Source organism: Ixodes scapularis, unplaced genomic scaffold (assembly GCF_016920785.2).
Source record: "Ixodes scapularis isolate PalLabHiFi unplaced genomic scaffold, ASM1692078v2 PGA_scaffold3__209_contigs__length_174095766, whole genome shotgun sequence".
NCBI lineage: Eukaryota > Metazoa > Arthropoda > Arachnida > Ixodida > Ixodidae > Ixodes > Ixodes scapularis.
The window spans coordinates 24,489,609-24,512,723 of NW_024609868.1; the positions used below are offsets into that span (position 1 = coordinate 24,489,609).

The 23,115-nt window shown below is 48.6% G+C and overlaps 1 protein-coding gene across 10 annotated transcripts in view; it reads left to right on the plus strand.

Annotated features, from left to right (window-relative positions):
- LOC8029528 (ankyrin-3) overlaps positions 1–21,407 on the plus strand; it is a 225,125-nt gene extending 203,718 nt beyond the window's left edge. For 4 of the 10 annotated variants that reach the window (XM_042292344.1, XM_042292345.1, XM_042292347.1 and 1 more), the window contains 6 exons: positions 5,705–5,797; positions 7,858–8,646; positions 8,770–8,856; positions 12,915–18,605; positions 18,837–18,903; positions 20,237–21,407. In XM_042292344.1, coding sequence (XP_042148278.1) covers positions 5,705–5,797; positions 7,858–8,646; positions 8,770–8,856; positions 12,915–18,605; positions 18,837–18,903; positions 20,237–20,426 — 6,917 coding nt within the window. In that variant the 3' untranslated portion in view covers positions 20,427–21,407. The remainder of the gene's footprint in view (positions 1–5,704; positions 5,798–7,857; positions 8,647–8,769; positions 8,857–12,914; positions 18,606–18,836; positions 18,904–20,236) is intronic. The other 6 variants (XM_042292351.1, XM_042292352.1, XM_042292353.1 and 3 more) reach the window with 3 other exon arrangements.
- Positions 21,408–23,115: the final 1,708 nt, after the last annotated feature.

Here is a 23,115-nt window from a genome sequence, read left to right on the forward strand (position 1 = left end):
TTTTGTGATTGTTGTTGGGACCTATTACGCATTTACTTTTTTGCACATTTTTATAGTTTGTCATTACCTTGTCTAGTCTATTACCTCTGAAGAACAAGATGTGATAGGTAACTCCTAAAAGGTACTGCTTAATAGCTTAGAAATATGTGAAGTTTTATATCTAATTGTGTTGCTCTGTAAGTGATCCAGTTTATGAGGAAGATGTTATCGTTTTGAACTTTTGGACCAGTTTGATGAGCTTGAATCTCAAATGAGTGTTTTTTCTTCTGGGGTATGCTGCAAGCAAACTCACCTTATCAGGTTTGTCTTATGATTTTTATGTCTTTTTTTTTTGTCTTACTTATCAAAACAACAGGCAGTTTTTAAATGAGTTCTGCCCATCTTATATCTTTGTTTCAATTGTTGCCGGTTTTCAGCATCCAAGAAGCAAAAGAAACGTGGCAAGGGGAAGCGTTCTAAAAACTAGCCATTCATTTCCCTGCGAAAAATCAATCAGCCAGCAGTCAGTCAATAAAAGCCAGTCGTCATCCGTCGTTCCCAGAAACCAACAAGAAACCAATTCTTTTTTTTTTTCTTTCGGATTTCTTGATTGTCGTCATCTCTTTGCTCTGCACCATTTGCACCACTCGCACCGCTTTCTCATCACCGCCACTTTTCTCAAAAGCACTACGCTAAAGGCATTTCTCACCTCCTAACGAAACATGGCTGGAAAAACAAGCGAAAACACTGAAGCCACTGAGAACAACAATAACCCCAGCTGCACAAACATTTTTAAAACCTTGGAAGAAGTGGTGGACGACTCAACATCGCCACACAAGGTGCAGAGCCCAGATGGATGTAGAAAAATGGCTCCAGGAGGACTCGATTTGTACCATCTCCAGCACCTTCCCGAAATGGTAGAGCAGCTCAGCCCAGGTAATTACGAGGACGACGACAAGACAGATCAGGAAAATATGAGCGACCAAGAACTAGATGACCAGAAGCTATGTGTGCCCGCGAAAGAAGCGTCGGAAGACGAGAGTCACACGGATGTGGAAGAGCTCGGGAACGCAGAGGAAGAGCCGATGCATGAAGAAGGAACCCAGGAGGCGACGGTAAAAGTGAAGAGGTTTGTTGAGGAGATGCGCGTAAACAGCTGCGAGGCGCAAGATTCGTGGGAGACTGACGAAGAAACCATCCTTTGCAACGACCCTTTGTTAGCCTCGCAGCTGGGTCCTAAGACTGACCGTAAGCACCGCAGACAGCGATCTCAGTCCCAGCCAAGCTCCTCTGCCATGCCGAAGGTCCAGGAAGGCATCGCATCAGAGAGTGAGTTTGTCAACCTGGCCACTCACATGAAAGCTGCCCTTCGGGAGCCCAAGAAGCTTAAGAGTGACATCGGTGGGGGAAAGAAACGCTTCACGAAAAGCAGGGAGGCCCCCTACTCAGTGACGGGCGGCACAGATGCGGAGAAGCTGCTGCGGACGTTCTTTACCGAAGACGACTCTGGGAACCTCACGGACGAAGGGGAGTTCCTCATTGCGCCCCAGGGAGACCTGTCCAGGAGCCTGAGTGGGCTGGAGCTCGATTCTGGGGGAGACGTCACCGACACGGAAGACCTGGACGCATCCAGCCCAGGAGGTCAGGCGTCATTTGTCCACTTGCCCGGCTTGTGGGCAGTCCTCGTGCCTACCACTAACGTCCGTCCGTCCTCCGCTTTCTCTTTCTCTGCTTCTTTGTGGTTGCTGCCCTTCTAACAAAGCTTTTATCTTTCCATAACACAATCTGCTTCCCATGTGTGTGTTGACTCCCATGCGTTAGTGGTTTGCCAGGTTGAAGCAGTTGTAATGCGATTACTAGTTAGCTGCAGTCTTTTTTGTTGGTCATTTGGTTTTATGTGATGCAAGTTCTACCAAGAGCAAGGCTGAGGATGCGTCATAGTACAGTAGTAGAAGATGTGAATAATACCGAGAATACAAGATGAAACATTGGTGCACCTCATACGCTTTTGGAAATTACCGAGAAAGTCTGTGCTTAGAGCATCTCTTGGGTTTATTTTTTTCACCAAGACAGCAATAATAGATGGCACTGGTGCCACATTCTTCATTTTAAAAATTTGTAGCTGCCACAAGCTGCTTTATGCTTTTAAGCACATGCAGTGCACTGAGGCTGGCAGCTGCAATTTGCAAAAACCAGAGATGCAGCAGCCGTTTTGGGGGCTTGCTTGATATTATGCATATCTTTGACAGCTGTACAAAAAATAATATTCAAAGATTGTACTATTGCATTATTTAAAAAAAAAAAGAAAGACCAAGAACAAAATCTACTTTTCATCAGCCCTCAGTTTTTTAAGCTGATCATGTGGCTCAGGCTTCAAGGGGATACTTTCTAAAATCTTTTCACTGTTCCGTGCATGCTCGTAGAGGAGAGGCAGGTAAAAATAGTGTGAGCTCTGCATAAAATGGGAACATATCTATATTAGAAACATTGTTGGTGATAAGGAATTAATGTAATATCTGTAGTAACTATTGGGCGTAGCAATGAAATCTTTAACATCTGGAGGACATCATCAAGACAAGGCTTTCAGTGTTTGAGGAAGTTTAATTCTAAAAAGGAAAAGCTGTTGTGCCAGAAAAAAGTTCTTTTTTTTAGAGATTACGTAATCATTTAAACCACATGGTTTGGTGTAATCCTTTATACTATGAGGTTACCAGTGTGCATTATGCACAGCATTAATCTTTTTAGGCCCCTAATTACATCATATGAATGCATATTATATACTCCAGAAAATACAAACCATTCATATCCTTGTGTATCCCCTTTTTGTGGTCTGTGGAACTTTCCGACTTCCTGTTCTGAACTGTCCTGTGTGTAAACTATTTGTACTACATGGAACACAGTGTACATAAACGTAATTTGTAGTTACTGCTAATACCACTTTTAGCAAACAGAGGTGCAGCTAAATGTGTTTAGCTGCACCTAAACAATTGTTTCTTGTTTTCTTTTTTGTTTGGGGGGGGGGGGGGGGGGGGGGGGGGAAGGGAGGCAAGGGAAGGGGGCGGCATAAAAAGTGTATGTAGCTGCCAAACAATCATTTCTTTATTCTAGGAAAGCTTATTTAGAAAATTTTGTTTCACTTGGACCAGATGTCTTTGAAGGTCGACAGCCATTGACATTGACATGGTCTGCAGTATAACAGTGTCTGATCATATTGGCAACACTCAAAGAAACCTTGACCTTTTACTTCACACTGTTCTTCTACAAGACCAACCATTTGCAGAGGAGTTATTATTCTATAGCTTTTGCACATCGGAAACTTTTCACAAAAGAAACTGTTAGGGTGTAGCGTTTTATTTGGCTTTATTATTAGTACTAGGAAATTATGATATTTATTGTGTTAAGAATTAGTGAGGTGGGAGAAAATACACCTGAAATGACTGCAGAATTAAAGCAAATTCAAGGTATTTTGGGCCAGAATCAGTACAACATGGATATGGAAGTAGGTGTGTATACGTGAGAGAAAGTGAGCTCTTCCATGACATCAAAATGGTGCCATTCTTGGTTTTCTTGTTTCTTCCCATGCATATGCACTGTTGAAAGCGAACATAGCAGGGAACTAAAACAAACATGGTGGGGCAGTGTTTCTAGGCAACTAGATTGCTCAAGCATGTCAGGAAAGCTACTAGGTATGGTCTTTTCTCCAAAACATGGCAGTCTATTTATTGGGAAGAGTTAAGTTCTGAATAGAAAAAAGTCACTTACAGCTTTTTACAATGTTGGTGCAGATGTCCTTGGTGCAGCATATGGCTTGCCATACTTTTGTTTGGCACTGATCTAGCAGTCATGAAAGTATAATCTATGTATCTTATTAAGGTAGTATGTTCTGTTTTGACTGAATAAAGTCAAAGCTGCCAGCACAGCAGTTAAAGCATGTACTCACAGACCATGATAAGTCAACGAGTGTGACATGTTTATAGTTATGAAAAGGGAGGAAGGCCAGGCCCTTTGAAGGACAACTGGTTCTTGCATGAATTTGCATGCTCTGCTATTGGCTTGTCAGATGTGCCTCTTAAGTGTTGACTAACTACACTTGTGTATATTGCTACACTGTTTATACATGCATGAGGTGAATGGATATTATGCTTGTCAAATGCATGGCAGCAAGGTTCAACTCCTATTTATTAGTATGTTTATTTTTCCCAATACAGTAACTAAATCATACAACTAATTTTTTTTTTTTAATTTTCTTAGATTTTGTTTTTGTACACCTCAAATTCATTTGAGCAAGAGTAAATGTAGATTCACTCTTTTTTAAGGCCTTCGATCTTAGGTCTTTTTAACTGCCTAAGGGTTGAAGAAGCAAACTCTTCAAGTGGACCCTAAAGATAAAATACCAAACTGGCAAAATAGTCTAGATTTGCTGCTCTACAGAAAATCATTGAAAGTTGCAAGCAGGGCTAGATGAACTCTCGTTGAAAATTTAAAAGCCAAAAGATGAGAGCACATTAATATTTCTTGCTATTAAAATTAAATAGGCATATGCAAATAGTGCATTTTGAGTTCGAAGCGAATAGTAATTTTGGCTGAATATTTTTGAGTGTCGAATAATTTTTGTGATCCTTTCACCACTGTGCCAGGCTTAAACAAAAAACTAGCTGAACTAGTGAAGGTTGTTCCCAAGCTTCCACTTGTCCATTTCTAAGTGAAGTTAATTTTTATATCACTATATTATTCGACTGTGGCCTCAGGAAGTTTAATGCATACATTGGGATGGCAAAAAAAACGACACATATTTGACATTAAATTAAACCGATAGAGGTGCCCAGCTATACCTAATCGAGATGATTTATAAATATTCTTACTATATATATGCTAATATCTTCTCTTCAGCCACAAATGATTAACGTGGATTGTCAGAGCATCTCTGCCTTACATATATATATATTCATGCATAATAGCCAGTTTAGTTTTGAAAATTTTACTGCAATATAGGTATCAACATTTACAAAGTTTATGTTACATTTAAATCCACCAGGCATACATGTGTGCCAGCCCGCTTGGAAAGTATGTTTTCCTCCTAAGCATGCGGCAGCAATATCTGTACTTATCAAAGCGTGGGTCGCGGCATTTTAGCCCCGTTGAGTGTGCTTTTAACCGAGCACCAGTGCACTGCGCAGAAACGACACCCGCGGAAACAAGCTCCGCATGTGTCGCTTCTCCGCAGTGCACCGGTGTTTTGTAAGAAGCTTGCTCAATGGGGCTAACGTAGTCAGCACTTCGAAAAATAATAATATCACAGTTCACCTCGAGGAGAATATTGAATAGCGTATTCAAAGCTACTATTCGAAAACTAGGATACTTGCACAAAATTTTCATTGCATGAAAACTGTTTGCTCAATGGCTGCCGATGGAGCTGAGGGCTAGTCATAGTCAAGCTTCTTGTTGAAGCTTTTTCCCTTTTGCTCCGCCATTTCTTTAAATGGAAATAAAGCTTATTATTTATATTATTATTATTACTAAAAAAACACTAATTAAACTTAAAGTGAGCTTTGCATCTCTTTACTTTCATTTTAAATTAGGGGTAACTTCTAAGTGCCCAGTCGGGGATTTTGTGCAGGCTTGCTTGCAACTATACCTGCACATATTGCTTCTGTAATAATATTTTTAGAACAATCGAAGATTTGTTTTTGTACATTTGTCTGACTTTTGTACGTTTGTCTGACAGAGTGGACCGAGACCGACCCAGACTCTGGTGGAGTTCGACACGTGATCCGCAAAACGACGCACACCACCGTGACGTCGGGGAAGCAAGGAGAAAGTGAGTAGCTGGTAGCGCCAAACGTGTCCCATGCCACGTCCGTGAACATGTGTATGGTTGCACAGGGGTGCCGCAACTTCTCGGAACAGATGAGCGTAGCAAAGCAAACCATGAAAGACTGCTAACTTAGGTGCCCTCTTGGCTTTAGAGTGAGGAACGTGAAAAGCATTCTGCTCTTTTTCTTGTGGGGATCGACGCTTATTTTCTTGTGGAAGTTGATATCGATGAGGGCTTTACTACATTTCATGGTTATTGTGCAGTGACTAGCTGAAATCTACTAGGCAATGTAAAAAGAAGCATAGGCTAGTATATATTCGCAACTTATATTGGGAATCTTTTTATTTGTTTGTTTTTCCTTGGTTCTTTGGGATCAGAGTTCTATGTAACTTCTATATGTCAGTGCATACAACCCATGAAGTGGAGTATGGAAGCAGTTTATTTATGCACCCCACATAGCAGAGGCAGACATTTTCCTTTTTCTGTTGCTGGTTGGCGGGTTGCACACAGTGTCTTGCTATTTGCAGTTACGGTTGCTTTGTCCTCTTTTTTTTCTTTTTAGGCAGTCTTTTCCTGTGCTCATATCAATAATTCCGATTGCTTTCTTGTGAAATAGTCTATTTGACTCCTGGTATCTTGTGTTGATGGCAAATTTTGCTTGGGAGTCTCAGTTTATAATCTGTTTTCCTTAAAACTGCCGGCTAATGCAGGTTTTATTAAGTTCAGGAAATTGAGTCTCGGCTGTGCGGTCAGTTGTGTTGCTTCGGGAAGCCGTGCATGATTTTTTTTATAATTGGAATATCCTGCTGCTTTTGTCATCTCCCTCGGGATTTTTTTTCTTCTTTTTGCTGCTGCTGCTTGCAAATTTATTTTTTGGGTAATGCATGGGTTAAAAATGTTTTGTGCTTTTTGTGCTGCCAATGAAAAAGGCCATTTTTGTTTTCCCAATGGCAGTGCCTGCTACTGTTTTCTGTGCTGGTTGCATTATTTTCGTTTGAGATGATTTGTTTGAATGATTCAACGACCTTCATGGTAACTTTTTTCTCTTGAGTTACAAGCGTTGTTGTTTGACGTGTCTGTGCCTAGTGGTGGTTTGTGGTGGTTTGCAATGTTTTGTGCGGTTGGTGTCTAGGTCCCTCCGGAAGGAAACTGCTATGTTGTTTCACCTTAAAGTAGTAGCGAAACAATAGTACTGCCAAGCAGTTCTGCTCGTGCAGACAAGGCAGATTCTAAAGCAATATGTTAATGCTGCAGCCTTCTCCTTGCTACCAGATTAAGGTGAAACAGAGCATAGCCTTAGCTGTATTCATGCTCGCCACACACTTCATCATCATCATGCTGCGGACTGAACCAAAATCAGGCTGCAAAATTGGTTGATTGCTGGTAGATGTAGAAAATTAGTCGCTTCTCAATGTAACATTTGTATGAGCCTCAACATGAAAGCATGCCAGGTCTGGAGTGTGGTTTCAATGTGAAAGCTATCCAGAAATCTGCTTCAGAACAAGACACAAAGTGCTATAACACCATATGCCTCAATGAGAATCAATGGCACCTTGTGTTGACTTGCGGTCTGCAGCAACACAATGGCAAGTGTTGTGGTTGCGTCCTCTTAGGCATTCCTACTGAAAGCTTGAGCTTTGCATGGGTCTGTGTGCTTGAATGGCTACGTTAGCGTAGAGCTTAGCACTTCACTGTTTTCTTATGTTGACAGAATGCTCTATGGAGCATGTCACTTTTTCTTCTACTCATTTTCTTGTCATAATATGTCTTGCTGCTGCAAGATTGAATTCCTTTGTACTGTTAGGGCCTTGGTTGCATCTGCTCTGTCTTAGATAGTGATTGGCACAGCTGACCTTAAACAAGTTTGATTTACTTTTTCACTCTTTTGTTCTCTTTTGATTGAGAACTTGGGGATGTGAGCATCTCCCTTGTGCATGCAGTCCCCTCATGCTCATCAGCCTTGATTAGAGAAGCAGGAGCCACCAAGAGGAGGGGAGGTGCTTTGGAGAGGGCAGGATGTCGCATGAGATGTTCCCCTCTCCCCCCCTTGCTTGACACGACAGGTGCGCTCAGAGGCGGTGCCAAGTCTACGGCAGAAACTCGCACGACCACAAGAGATCACCACCAGCTGTCTGACGAAGAAGAATCTCTCACCTTTGTCCAGAAAAAAGAGTTTTTTGAAAAGCTGTCGGAGCATTCGCCCCCCAAAGACAGCTCGAGGGGCCGGCTGGGGAGCACCCCTTCTTTGGACACCACCCTCACGCGCCCCGTGGCCACGCAGAAGCCCAGACCACGCTCCGAGAGCCTTGCCTCGCAGGGAGAGATTGTTGAAGAAAGCATCGTGTTCTCGGAGAGGCTCAGGCTCTTCCAGGACAAGGACGACGGTAGTGCATTGCTGGAGCCCAGGGAGGCCCCTGCGGACCTGGAGCGGATTGAGCAGCAAGTGCGGGACGTGCAGTACCAACTTCACACAGAGACTGGCCTCGTTCCAGACTTGGACCAAACGGAGCTGCAAAGAGCGCAGGCGGGACCACGAACCGAACGGGCCCCCAGTGACGTGCGTTCAGATGTGTCCAGCACTCCAGAGAGTCTAGATGGCAAGAGTGCCACAAGACTACTGGTTCGCACTAGTGAACCTGGCAAAGAAGCCTTCGACATGCGTACTACGGAATTTTCAGTCTCTGAAGGCGTCCAGGAGCAGCAGTTTGCACGTGTGCTTGTTCGCTCTCCTGTACCCGAAGACGGCTTTGACGAATCTCCCGCCACTGGTGCACCGGAACAGCTGGACTCTGCTCTGCACAGTGCTTATCGGGAGTCACCAAGGCCTACTCAGCAAGAGAGGGACCACATGGGTAAGCCTCCTAAACATAGTGCCGTGGGCAGTGATGTCCCTGTCTGCTTGGAGCATGAGGCTACTGCATTGACCGCGGACGTGCACGAGACTTTGATGGCTAACCAGACTAACAACATTACAGAGGGACGTCCCAAGGCTCAAGCCAAAGGCATTGGTGCTTCAGTGGATACGACTGCACCTGAAAAGCAACTGGCCGCAGAGCCCGAGGGTCTGTTTTCCAGTGCACAGTCGCATTTGCTCGCTTCAGGTCTCCAGATGGGACTGGTAGCTGGTTCAGATATCCTACAGAAAGGTATTGAGGCTAGTCCAAAGAGTGGAATCTTGGAAGCACTAAGCATGCCAGCAGTTGGAAAAGTGGGCCCAGAGCCACATGCTTTGCCCCCCGATCCTTCGTCACCTCCTGATGAGGTGCAGGTAAGCTTCATGGGCGACACTGTCATAAAACAACCGGACTTCCATCGTATGGGAGGACAAAGTGTCACTGTGGTATCAGCACCTGCTAGCTCTTTTCAACTGAGCGATGTGTTGTCTGGAAAGCAGCCCGAGATGTTGGATATTGGGCAACATCCGAGTGCCTCTAGTCTTCTAGAAGGCTGCGTTGAACTCTCTAGCAAGGAACCTTCTGCTGACAAATATCCTACGGGGAAGGCAATGCTTAAAACAGATTATACTGAAATTCAGGACAAGTTGTCATCTGCTTTTGGTGAAAGCATTGCATCTATAAAAGGTGAAAAGGGTTCCATTAAGGATGTTCCAAAAGGCTTGCGTGAGGCACTAGATGGATCGGCTCGGCAGTTTCCAAGGACAAGATCAGAGGAGGACATTGAAGAATTCAAAGGAATTGTTGACACAATGGAAGAAGCTCTGGCATCTCAATCAATTCACAAACCTAAACATGGGACCGTTGAATCAATTGCTGAAGAAGTCACTGAAGAGTCTTTGGCAAAGCAAATTGTGTCGTCTGAGGACGACCCTTCTACTAAGCAAAGAGAAGCCGAATTGGAAGAAGCTTTAGAAAGCTTTGTCGACGCATTAACAACACAACCCACAAAGCCTAAGCAAGCACCTGCAAAACAAGTCTTGGACTATGACACCAGTGAGTTGAACTCAGTGACACCGCATGGCATATGTGATACTGACTCTGCTCCTGTGACAGAGAAGGAAGAAGATACTTCAGGTGACAGGGAACAAAAACCCACTAATGATGGCACCAAGAAGCTGTTAGACAATGCTCCTACAACAATATCAGAGAGCTTGCTTAGAAATGAGCCGGACGATGAAGAAAGCAGGCAAAAAAAGTTGTCAGCACCAGACGTGTCCACTCATACTTTAGCAGATACTCCACTGAAGGCCTCTGAAGATGTCTTGACTTCAGAGAGAACAACTGAGCCTCAAAGAGAATATTCTGCAATCGTTGAATCCAGTCATGCTAAGAAGGCAGAAATGGTTCTATCTACCGAGCTCCAGAAGCCTGATGTTTTGAAGGAGTTTAGAGACGAAGCCATTGAAGAGTTTTATGAAACAACCAGTGATATTCTAGCCACTGAAACTGACACTGACAAAAAGGACATGCCGTGTGCATCATCTATTTCCACTGAAAAAGGCACTGTTTCTCAGGACTTCAACGATGTGAGCGCCCCTGATATGCAAGTATGCTCTAAAAGTACAAGATATATGACCAGTGAGGAATCACAAGTCCTTCTAAAGGCAGATGGCTCTAAAACAGAGGTTCCAGAAACCATCAGCAGCACAGGATTGCCTCCACATGTTGCCGCAGACCCCCCAGCTAGCCCTCATCAGAAAGATGTTGAAACACCTAAGAAAACTGTTGTGAGCGAAACTGCCGCTACAGGCTTTCACGGGACCACCAGAGAAAAACTTGAAGCAAGTGTGTCCGAACCGTCTGCAGACATTCCAGGATCCCTAGCTTACGAGGTCCAAGACCTTACTTCAAAAGTAATTGAAATTGTGAAACCCAGAGAGAAGGTTTCCTTTGACGTACCAGACTCGTCCGACGAAGATCAACAGAGCGATCTGGCAAAATACAAAGAAGTTGAACTGGCAATACCTTTTAATCTGGGTACCTCTTCCTCGCTCGAAGACGACGACGGGGGCAGCTTCTCCAGCGGCGACTTACAACTGGAAAAGATTGCCGAGTTCCTGACCACCGATCTTGAGGGCATCCGTCCTGTCCACTTCCCACAGGTGTTCCAGGAGAGCACGATCATCCAGCAAGCGGACGGCGGCGGGGCCCCGTCAAGCACAGCGGACGACGAAAGCAAAGCCGTGCCCAAGAAACGGGTCGGCTTCTCGGTGGAGGGTGGTTCACCCGACTCCGCCGACTCTGCGGCGGAGGTGGAAACGAGGGAAGAGATGGCCGGTCGCATTGTGAACAACGTGGTGCACATGGCCACCAGCCTGGTGGAGTCTTTCGGAGGAGAAGTGACGGCCGAGCAAGTTCTCCGTTCACCCGGGGACCGTGACAATCGCATTGGCGTAGAACCGATGCGTCAAGACGTGTTTGGGAGTCCCCCCGGCGCGTCCGACATGAGCGAGACATTGTCCCAGGTTCCATCCATCGCGCAAGAGCCAGGGGGCGGGGCATTTGGAATGAAAGAAATCTACCAGGCACTGAAAGAAGGCCAGGAACAACGTGTCCAGTTCTCGGTCAGAAACGTCGCCGACCTGGAAGAGCAGGCGGGATATGACGAGGACGAGAGGCGGCGTGGCTCGCCGACCGCCGAGTCCCAGGATGACCAGGCTCGGGTGGAGAAGTGCAGCCGCGAGTTGATGATGCAGCTGCTCGACGGGTTTTCGCAAAGCGACATGGAACTGGCCGAGGTTCGAACCGAGGACGAGGCGCCGGACATTGAGGACGACGTTCCGTCCCCTGAAGGAGGCTCGGCCGAGGACAAGTCATCTTCACAGGAGGGAGGTCCCCGAGACCGACACACCAGCGGTGACAACAGCGGTGACCTGCATCGGCAGTCTTCTCTGGAAGTGGAGATCGGAAGTCAGACAAGCGGCGCACAGACAGCCCTTTCGGAGTTCGAGTTCGAGTCTTGCCCAGACGCGTCGGTCGCCCAAGCCGCAGGTGACGACCTGCCGCTCGCGTCTCGTGCCTCGCAAGAGCAGAGCCCAGGTACCGGGGCACGTTTTCCTTGCTGCAAGCCTGCACGCGGAGCTCCCCAGAACGCGGAACTTGCTTGCCTTTCTCCTTAGTTGACTTCGGTTGGCCATGTCACCAATGTTGTTTTTGTTCTTCTTGTTTTTTTTCGTGCTTCGTTTTGTGTCGGAGTTTCCTGGCTTCATTGGCCTGCCCGGTGACGCGATTACTCTGTTGTTGCATCAGTTTTTGGCAGCTGTCTGTGCAGAGTGGTGTCTGTATTTGTGAGCTCCATCGATTTGCATTCACTTTCTCCTTTGCTTTTCTTTTTCTGGAAATGAGAGATAATTTGAAATAAATATAGTAGTATGTTGAAAGTTACGATTACAATGTGGTAATGAGGGAAAATGAGTGGGCTTTGGTATAACTATGTAGGTAGGTTGGGTTGCATGCAATAAAAAAAAAGTGTGTGCACTTGTGTTTGCTTGGCACAGGATTGCGTAAATATTTTTAGACAGATGGAAAATGCTAATGTATATTCCTTTCACAAAGCACATTACTTATAGCCCCGAAGCTTGGCACTGCTATTAGCAGTTATGCACGCACCGATTGCCAACACCATTCAAACGTGAAGTCACGAATGGACCATCCTCTGCCTTTATTCCATCATCCTGAAACCGGCGTGTGTGCAATGCATTTTGAGCAGTTCTTGTTTTGCACGCCACTGTCTGTTTACAACCACTGCTTTTCAAACCTCAGTCGACTCCTTGGAATGGCAAACAGTTATGTCGCACATGTTTAGCCTGTGTTTCGGCATTGTTTTGTTGGCCTTGGCTCCAGATCCCGTAGATTTGTTTTTAGTAGCTCCTCTCTCCCGCCTCACGTTTTAGACCGCTGTAGTACACCCTAACGCCGGCCCGGTTGTTGCTAGCTTGCTCGGCAAAGGAAGTTTTATCGATCGGCACAGCCCTTGCGCATTTGCGACGAGATCTATTTCGTGAATTTGATGCTTGTCCACGTGCCGACAACCTGAATTGAGCTCTCGCTGGCAGTAACCGGGCCCGAGTTTCTTGCATGCGTGCGAACGGAGACTCGTGTCCACCGATGGGCACAAGACTGTGGGACTACTAACACGAGTTTGTTCACTGCCGTATTTCTAGAGGAGCGCGAGCAAGTCGCCACGGCGGGCCCCGCGGCCGCCGTCGCCACCGTCGCGACCGGGCGCAGCGCGGCGGGGGGTCGGGAAGAGAAGCGCTCGCCCTTGCTCGAGGCGTCGCCTCCCGAAGAGACGGCCTACCGCGCCGAACAAGACATCTCGCCGGCGCAAGAGTACCCCGACTACCTCACGCCCGAGATGCAAGTGCGTGTTGGCGTATCTCCAACAGAAACATCCCCTGGGCGCAGCAAACCGCGAGACCAAGTGTCTGGCACGGAACAGGCCGCCGTGCACCCCTTGGAATCGTCAGTGGAGTCTTCTTCCGACGTGTTCTCGCCCAAGGCACCCGCGTCGGACACCAATGCAATGGCATTCGAGAACGTGGCATTCGCCGGCGAAGACGTCATCGATGCCTCTTCATCGCCCGTCGAAGAGTCTGGCTCCAGCCCCGCGGGGAGTCGCAGTCCCTACGAGGTCGTACGCGACGGCGCCACGGAGAAAGCCGAAGCCACGGTGATGGGGGCTCACTTGGCCCTGCGAACCGAGGAGCCGCAAGACGACGACGAGAGGAAGGATGAACCGCCGGGCGAAAAGCGGGTGACACCTACCAGGCCTCGGTCGCTGCTCAAGTCTGACGAAGGCACACCCGAAATGCACGTGGGTTCGGAGGCGGAGCTTCGGATCGAGACCCACGTCTACGGCGAAGAGCTCAACCAGCTCGTCGAGGAGAGTGCGCTTGAAAAGAGAGAGTTCTCGGAAGGGCTTCTCGGGGCTGGCCTGCTGAGCGTCGGCATCGGTGACGCACGCACGCCGGAGTCTCGGAGAGGCGACAGCGACGAGGACGAAGAGGAATGGGCCGATCATGTCTTGTCCAAGATCCAGGGACGACCAATACCGCCAACGCCCCCGGCGTCCCCGCGCGCCATGCAAAGTGCCGTGGAAATTGAGGAACAGGTCACCTGGGAGGCCCCCGTCGTGGAGCAACAGGAACTGAGCGTGGAAGTGGTGCGCGAGATTCCGGCCGAGAAGCAGGTGATTGTGGAGCACGACGAAGAGGCAGACAAAGAGAGTGCCGTAGCCGACGAGGACTCTATTACCGCTCGGAAAAGGCCCCTCTTGGAGCACATTCCTTCCGAGATATCGGACGAAGACCTCGTGGAGAGGGAGCAGTCGCCGACGCACATCTCGGCCACTTGCCGCGGGGACGGGAAGGACTCCTCGTCGGATAGAAACTCGTCCCCCGACAGCGACGGTCCTAGGACAGGCGGCTCACACCGTAGGTCGGCGTCCGAGGCCGCTGCCGTCATGGTGGAGACGGAACAGAAGCAACCACCTGACGACAACAAGTCCAGTGATGGTGATCATGGGAAGAAAGCGGACGATAAGATTACAAAGGATGCTGCATTGTCTGACGAGGCGATGGGTGTGATTGAAGAGGAGGCACCTATTGAATTCTTCGCAGAACGTGAGGCACACACACCAGACGAAGCCCAAGGTGTCCCACACTCGAGCACCGGAAAGTTTTCGTCGAGTTCTGGCTCGCCTCCTCAGAGAAAGAGCGACGGCGAAAGCTCTGCAACCGGCGGCAAGTGTGAAGGGGCAGTCGTCTTAAGGTCTAAAGCCAGGACCTCTGCGAGGAAAGAGGAAAAAAGAGTGTCTCGCGAATTAGACACGGGTCACTCCGGTTCGGAGACTGACCAGAGCCACTACTACTCGTTTGAAATGACGTCGGACTCTGGCAAGACTCCCGGAGTCAGTCGACCCACATCGTCAGAATTCGACCTGAACATTCTCAGTGGACATGCGTCTTCGGAATACGAGACTTGCGTCACATCCCAAGATGGGGAGGCGTCTGGCTCCTACGCCACTGCTGCCACTTCGTCCCAGGAGGCGTCCTATGCAACCGCTCGATCCTCACTCAGCGGAAGCTCGCGTGGGTCGGCCTACTCCGTTGACTCCGAGAGCTCCGGTCATCTCGGCAGTCTCGAGGCCTCTTCGGAAGCAAGTGAAACTATTGTTGCCTCGGCTCACGAAGATTTAGACTCCGACGACAATGAATCGCAGAGATCGGTCTCTGGCCTCCGAGAGCCTTACGACGGGGACATACCGGAGTCTGTTATACGGGGTGGAGTAGAAGTTCCTTTTCTGCCCAGCTGGCAGTCCGTTCAGAAAGGCTTTGATACAACTAGGGCTTCTACAGGCCAGATGGTAGAAAGAAGGAGGGAAACAAGCTCATTTCAAGGAGTCACCCGCGATACTCTCGCCGAATACATGACTGGCTCGGTAAGATGGCCGGCCGAGCCACATCACGACGAACTTGACAGGATAGGCAGGACCGAAGCTACCCATGCATCTTCCAAATTAGAAGCGTTGAATGGGGCTGCCGCGACCTCAGACGGGCAGCGACGGCCACGTTCTGTGGACGAGCCTGTGTCAAACGAAGAAGAACAGCTGTCTGTGTCTGAAAGTTCGGCCACACAAAGCGAACACACCTGGCAGACGAGCGTGGAAACCGTAGTAGACGTGGTGCAGACGCAGCGCTTCTCCTGCGACAACGAGCGCTACCAGCGGCAGTCGACGATGCTTGATTCGGTGCCTCTGCCCCTTGATGAACCCGCAATTGTCGGCGATGCGATGGACGCGCAAGTTCAAGATGCAGCGGACAACGGTGCCACTCCCCCGTTTCGAGAAATAAACGGCCCCGTGGAAGTGGACTATGTCCCCGAGTACGACGACCTTGTTGCTCCTCCCAGAGGCATCCGTCCACTGGATCCGCTCGCCGATGCGGAGTTTGTTGCGGCACCGGCAGAAGAGCTGTCTAACGCAGCAGAGGACTTCCTTCGTGAACATACTGAAGCCGAAACACCGCTGCAGCAACAGCAGCAGCAAGTCCATGATGAAGAATGTGAGGGTTTCTACGCCGAAACATTCCAAGGTGAGCTTTCTACAGAAGAAGTGGAAGGTGCCGTCAGCTTGGCGGATCGGCAGTATGCTTATTCTACCGGTAGCGACGGGTTATCTAAAGATAATGCGACGACGAAGGAGCCCTTTGAGCGCCCAGCGACCCCAGAACCGCCAGATGAGATCGAGCTTCAAGAGGATGATGGCTGTTTTCCAGAGAGTGACCAGCTCAAGAGCTCACAAACTCGGCTGGGCAGCAGGGAACCCAAAGCAGCTGCTGCGGACATTCGTGTCGTCTGCAGTCCCAAAACGGCTACAGTCGTAAAAGACGACCTTGAGGATGCTTGTCTCAATGAACCAGAATCCAATGGATCTTTCGAGTTTGTCGAGAAGACCGACGTCATGCAGACGACTTGCGAGGACGAACCATTTGAGATCATTCCAGCACAGTCCGACTTTTGTCCCCCACAGAGTTGCTGCCTTCCAGAGAATAAGCACGCTGCCACAAAGGCTTACACAAGCAAATGCGAGGACTATCTGATGCACATGCAACAGACCTACAAATATGGCACCATCGTGGAGAAGAATGCTAGTGAAGGTTCATTTCCTCCGGAAGAAGCAATGGACGTGGAGAATGTCAACCTGCTCGCGGGCAAGTTGCAGGAGGGGAATGGCCAGCAAGGATTTCCGTATGACCTGTCCTACCAGCAAGAGTACGCCGACGATGGTCGCGCCGAATACGGAGACCTGTACACGCACCAGGAAGTGGAAGAGGAGGACGACGACAGGTCTCGCTCACGGAGTGGGCGGAGGCTTAGCCCCATCTCTGACGAGCGTGGCTCCACCCCCGATTACGACACGCTCGCTGGGCGCAAGACTTTTGGCAAGGGAAGCGAACGGGACGACGCCTCAACATCCTCCTTGATGGAGTTCGAGAGGCTCGAAGCCGAGATGGCATCGGGGGGAAAGTCCTCCAGTGTGGGCTCCAGCGACTCATTTAGCGGTCGTCTGCAGCAAGCGCGCAACGGAGGCAGCGAGCAGGACAGTGTGTCGGTCAATTCCCTGACCGAGTTTGAGAAACTGGAGAAAGAGTTGGTCGAAGCAGAGGGCGTGGACGGCCGCCTCCGAGAAGAACCCGTGGCCAGGCTGGACGAAATCGACGAAGGCCACGAAAGCCAGGCGTCGGATCCAGATCAAGAACTGTACGAAGGCCTTCTCCGGGTCCGTGGCGCCCTGACGGAATCTGGCCTGCAAAAGTTTGTTGTCGAAACGGAAGAAGCCGACGGTCACTCGGGGCGGACCCGACCCGACACGCTTGCTGACCACTGGCGAGACAAAACCCAGGTCGAACGAGATTTTACATCCGAGCACACCGAGAGACACTTTTTGACGTCCCGCACCGAGAGCGGACATTCGGTGGACAGCGTTGACAGGCAAAGCTCGGCCTCGACGGCGACTCAGTATGATGCAGATTCGCTGAAAGAAAGAGAGATGGACGATTTTGAATCTAATCAGGCACCCGAGACCCTGGGGTGGACAATGAAGGATGCCGCGGACGTCGACCAAGACTCGTTGCACGAGTCAGAAAGACACGACTCGCTCCAAGAGTACCCTAGTGAGGAAAAGGACTCCCTCCAGGGGATGGACCCGTCGGCAGAAATGGATTCTCTGCAGGACGATGGGAACAACCTCCAGGACTCGCTGCACGAAGCCCGAGAGATCGATTGGGACTCTTTCCACGGCGATGATCTCCCGCGCGATTGGCACCGGCAGCCGAGTCCCATCCGCACGACGGAGCTCTCCCCAACCATGTCTCGTCCGGCAGTGTCGCCACTAGTGGCACCGGTGGTCATCGAGCGCATCGACACGCTCACCTGGGTTGGGCAGGACGGAGAACCCGTGTTGTTTCCAGCCGAGCGCTTGCAGGGTGATGCTCTCGTTTCCAGCACCGACTCGCTGGAACCTAGCAGCTCAGCCAACACACACGCCACTTATCAATTCGAAACAGACTCAATGATGTCGTCCAGCCTGACGTCGGCTGACGAATCCACCATGGTGTCCAGCACAGACACACTGGACCAGGAGGCAGTACGGTCTGGATTGCAAGGACGTACGCCGGCATTAGAGAGCCCCTTTCATGGTGGGGACGACACCGTGGATTCGTTGCTCGACGAATCTGGCGAGTTCTTCTTTGATGGGAATGCAACGATGCGCCGAGTGAAGCGACGGCCCCTAGAGGGTGGGCGTCCCCCGCCGGACGACGTCGAAACACGCTTCCGGGAGTACCTTCTCCAATCTGTTGTGACGCCCGCGGACGAGGAACAAGTAGAAGAGCGGCAGACACTGGACGAGCGCGGCAACGTGGTTGTGACGCGCACGGTCAAGCGCCACCTCACGTCGGAACCGCAGTTGCACACGCAGACTTTCTCCGGCTTGGACGCCGAAGAGCGGAGCCGCGCATTTGTGGCCTCCTTCTCGGCGGTGCAGCCATCGGCCGACAAGGACGAATACGAGGGCTTTGACGACGCAGGCAATGCGGTACGAGTCACACAGCGCGTGCTGGTCAAGCCTTCCGTGAAGACGGTGACCTTCACGGGGCCGGACGCCCGTGCCCAGATGCAAGAATACATGCGCAACTCGGGCGTGGGGCCGCAGTCTTCGGCCGAAAACACCCCGACATCGGACTCTGGCGTGGGCGTCTGCTCGTCGCTGGCGAGCCCTCCCGCGTTAGCCCCCGACCCCCCCGCCACAACGCTGCCCTCCACGGCTTGGCCTGGGCTTCGGCGCTTGTCAGGTAGATCCCGCCGAGACATGTCCGCCGCTCGTAATCCCCCTCCTGTCCTCCAACCCCTTGCTGTCCTGTTGAGTTCTGCCGTGTCCTGGTGCTGGTTGAGTGTGTGCGAGCAGTACCCCTTTCCCTTCTTTGAATTTCTACCCATTTCCAATGAACGAGCGGTGTTTCTCTGCCTGTGTAGAGGCACGTGTCTCTGCTGTAGTCAGCAACGCCTCTTCCTCTCTCCTAAAGGCGGAGACCAGTGGATGGAGGAAGAGTCGGCTTTGGATGAATCAGCTCAACCTGTCGCCACTTCTCGGTGAGGCGCCGCTTGTGCCTTCCGCGCTGGTGGTGGGCTATCAACCCTCTCGCACGCAATATATGTACCACGCTGCTAACGGCCGCAAGGAAGAGCCATGCGTTGGCTCCATAGTTGTGAGAATTAGGCGTCTACTTACCTATTAAAAGCACTACTAGCTTTTTATTTGTGTGTTGGGGGAGGGCTAGGTTAGGTTATGTCTCCGTACCTACTAAGTTATTGTAGGTTGAATGGAACCTCCCCATGAGAGTCTACTTCTTGAAACTTCTGGCCATAGCTGAGCAGTTGGTATCCAGCAGGCCTGTAATGGACATACGAAAATGGAAACATTGAATGGGCGACAATGTTTCTACCGCTGCATCTCTCATCATCGAACTTTTCTATCGAGGTGAAGGGTAACATTCTGCACTGCATTGCATTGCATTGCTCAAATTTCTATAGCAGATTGCCAGAGGAATTTGGCTCCTTACATAGGTTAAGAGCATCCCAGATTGCAACCACAATTGAATGACAATAATTCCCCTTAGGTTGCCTCAGACTCTGAGGGTTGTGTATGAGCCTCAGCATGCTTGGTCATACTAGTCGCCCGCCTTTCTGCTATTTGTCTGTCGCTTCTTTGGCGATGCATTCTGCTGTTTCCCACGCTGACATGTTTTCATTTTGCTGATCTTGCGAACAGGTTCGACTTTAGGCTTTTACTTCCCTTTGAATTACAGAGTGCGAGTTACTGGACAGTGCCGCATTGAGGTTGAAGTGTGTGGTAGGCATCTTGGTTTTTGTTCAACGGGCGTGTCTTGTTGACGATAACAGAGGAGAAGCAAGAAACCACTTATGGCGAGTGGGCAGCCCACGTTGCCATGCTGCAATTTTGCAACATTCATTGCAGTGTCTGTACATGTTGCACCTACATTTTGTCAGTCACCAAAGTAGCAAGGAGATGCTCGCTAATTTGGCGACCGTGATTTGATTTTACTGTTCTCTTAGTGTTACCTTAGCACACGCGAGTTCATCCTTTTAGAAAACAAGCAAAATTTGCACTACGGGCGTGAGTGGCAAAGACACCAACCAGAAGCCCTCCATTAATTGACCAATCTGGAGGAACAAAGTGCCTTCATATTACTCACCATTGGCACAAGCACAAAACGGAGGAACACATTGGCTTACCTGAGCTACTTCTGTGGCGACGTCAGGTTTGCTGACAAAAACGCTTTCCCGAACACTCTACCTAACCAACAAGCATTCCACTTTTCAGTGAAACGTGACCGAAACGTTAGTGCCATGCAAGCAGCGATCAAATGCGCAAGGCTCAGAGGGTGTCGGTTTGTTTCCGCAGTGTGATCACAACTCGGACCATCCGAACTGTCTGTCCCGACGGCCAGGAGCAGGTGGTGACCACCACGTCCTGCGACGACGACAGCGAGGTGCGCATGCGCCGCAGCATGCAAGGCGTCCTCGACAGCTTCCTGGCGGACTCCGGGCCTCCCGCTCCGACCAGGGGATACCTGGACGACAACGAGGAGTAACCGCAGTCCAGATCGAGCTTCTCGTACCAGCCCGCTTATTTATACTCCCGTAGCACACCACAAAGTTTTGCACTTCGTGACGGCTTTCGTCGAGTTTCACCCGACCGCGTGATACTACTAGCGTCGTGTTCCTCTTGCGTTGGCGTTTGCACGATGGGCCCGAAAAGTGCAGTGCAAACTGCCGTTCCAGATGCTCTAGACAGCTATGTATACAATATCGTTCCGTGTCAATCGGCTTCAACGCTTTAGCGGCAGCTCTCAGAGTCGTCCTTGCTTCATTTAGGCGGGTGGGCGTCCCAGATTCGGGTATGGCTCGCTGTAAAGACGGCTCTCGGATGGCTGTATGCAGCTTGGTCGTTCACTGCCCTCACGGATGGTCGCTTAGAGGCAATGCAAAGTGCATCGCTCGTGCGAGCACCTGCGCGCCGGGCCTGACGTGCGTTCCAGTTGAGTCCTTATGAAGTCCTTGTTTCTCTCAACCCTCAAATCAATGTTTTTCTTCTTTTTTTTTTCGTTCCTTCAGAGGAGTGCTTTTGACGTTAGCCCATTTCCATAGGAGTGCGAAATGCCGCCATGCTGCTGTGCTGTAGAGGCGCCATCGTGTATGCGGATGTTTCTGTATTCTAGAAAAGCATCTGCCGTCTTTGGTTTCTAATGCTGGTACATTGGTGGACATTTAGGAGAAGCCAGCTTATTTTATATTATTTGTTTTTGCACATGTGCATCAATTGCCAGGTTTGTCGGGGCAAAAACGTTGACAAAAAGACTTGTCTAATCACGTTTATCGTGCTTCTTGTAAAACAAATACACACAAAAACATGTTCAGAGTTTGCAAGTGGTAGCGTGTTTGTGGCGGAACGTTGGCGGCGGCTGGGCTGTTTGCTCGACGCTTGAGCCATAGGTGATTTACCACACCGTTTATGTAATCTCATTCACGTGCATGTTCTTGGCTTTCAATAAAACGCAATTTTTCCTTACAAATGTTGTCCAAAGTTTTCTCTATACCGTGCCGATAGCTTTGGATAAGTTCAACAATGTGCATATGTCTGTGCAGCAGGAAGCTCTGAATTTTCATGTACAGCCTCCGCTCTTTATGCCGAAAAGGAGGATTGGAAATGCAATGTTCACTGACGAAAAAGAGGGATAAAAACCATATTCACTGAATGGAATTCAGCTAGTGTTTTTCACTTCAGTGCAAGCTGTCTGATCAGTGGCATAGCCAGGATTTCTTTCTTTTTTCAGGGGTGGGGTTGAGGCGTTGAATCCCAGAGAAAAGTTTACCCACTTTTGTGCGGGTCCAAAGAGAGCTCGCCAGTCTTTTGGCAGATCCAGAGAAGAGCTCACCTCAAATTAAATTATTATGTGAAGTGGTCGTTATCATTTAATAGCAGTAGCGCTACCAAGGTTTTAGGTTTCTCACGCAGTCAGTACACCGTGCAACAAAGTTAGTGCAAAGCGATTTTTCAGATTTTTACTAGAGAAGGGGTTAATCAGCATCAAACTTTAATCGCATAACTTTGTTTTCCAAATGAGCAATTTCCACCGCACAAGTATTTTTAATGGCAACCACTAAACTGTAAAAGGAAAAAGGAGTTGTGTGTTTATGTTGACAGTGCCACACAGGGTACACATTTCACATCAGGTTGCTCTGCTGTGGGCAAAAAAGAAAAAAAATAAAGAAATCAGATTTTTTAAAATGTAAGGCAGATTTATTTTATTTACTTTAGACTAAAATGACTGTACCTAGAAAATATTAATTATTTATCACTATATATATTTCTAAACACGACTGGTCGTTAGATCAATTCTTCCGAGCAGTGAAAACAATGCAGAAAAAAGAATTACTGCTTTTTTTAGCAACTTTTTGTTCATGAAAACTCAGCCCTACTAAAACAAAACAGCTTAGTTTTTTTTTTTTGTTAGCAAAAAAGACGTAGTGGGTTTTCTTTTCAAGATCTGATATTCTTGCGAAATGATGTTACTTTCTCAGTTTTTGTTTCCACCTTTTGCATTCTGGTATCATTGCAATAAGATGTGACGTAACTGATTGATGAACGAAGCCAGAAATAGAAATAAAGCTCAATGCATTGATTTGCCCCGAAGACCACTGCTTTTTGCTCGTTTTAATTTCGATATAAATCTTTCTTATGTGATGAGTCTTTGATTTAAATACAATATATGGCGACATAGAAGGTATCAAGTAATAATAAAAAAACAAAAAATATTTTTGGGATTATTTTTGTGGGCAAGGTTCGATTTAAATCATCCTAGTAAAACCTGTCTGATTTAAATCACGATTTAAGTAATCTTGATTTTCATTTTCACCCTGGCTGTGGCCTTCGTTCTGATTTTGTCAACCCATTTCGCTTATTACCATATTCAATCCTGACGTAGCCAGGATAAAGGAAAAACAACTTTTTTTTTTTATTTTTATTTTCTCGTTCGAAATTGAAACCACAAATAATGAGAACTCTAAATTCAGCAATGCGGTGTAAAGGTCATTTTATAAATTATTATCCAGAAACTACTCAAGCTGCAGCCCTCCACACTAATCCCCCCCCCCCCCCCCCCCTGTATTTTTTTTTTAATTAGCATTCTATTGAAATTATTTTATTTTCGTTGGGCAACGCCTAACATGGTACAGAATGTCTTTATATACTGTAAACGACTTCATTTTCGCGAATGTCCC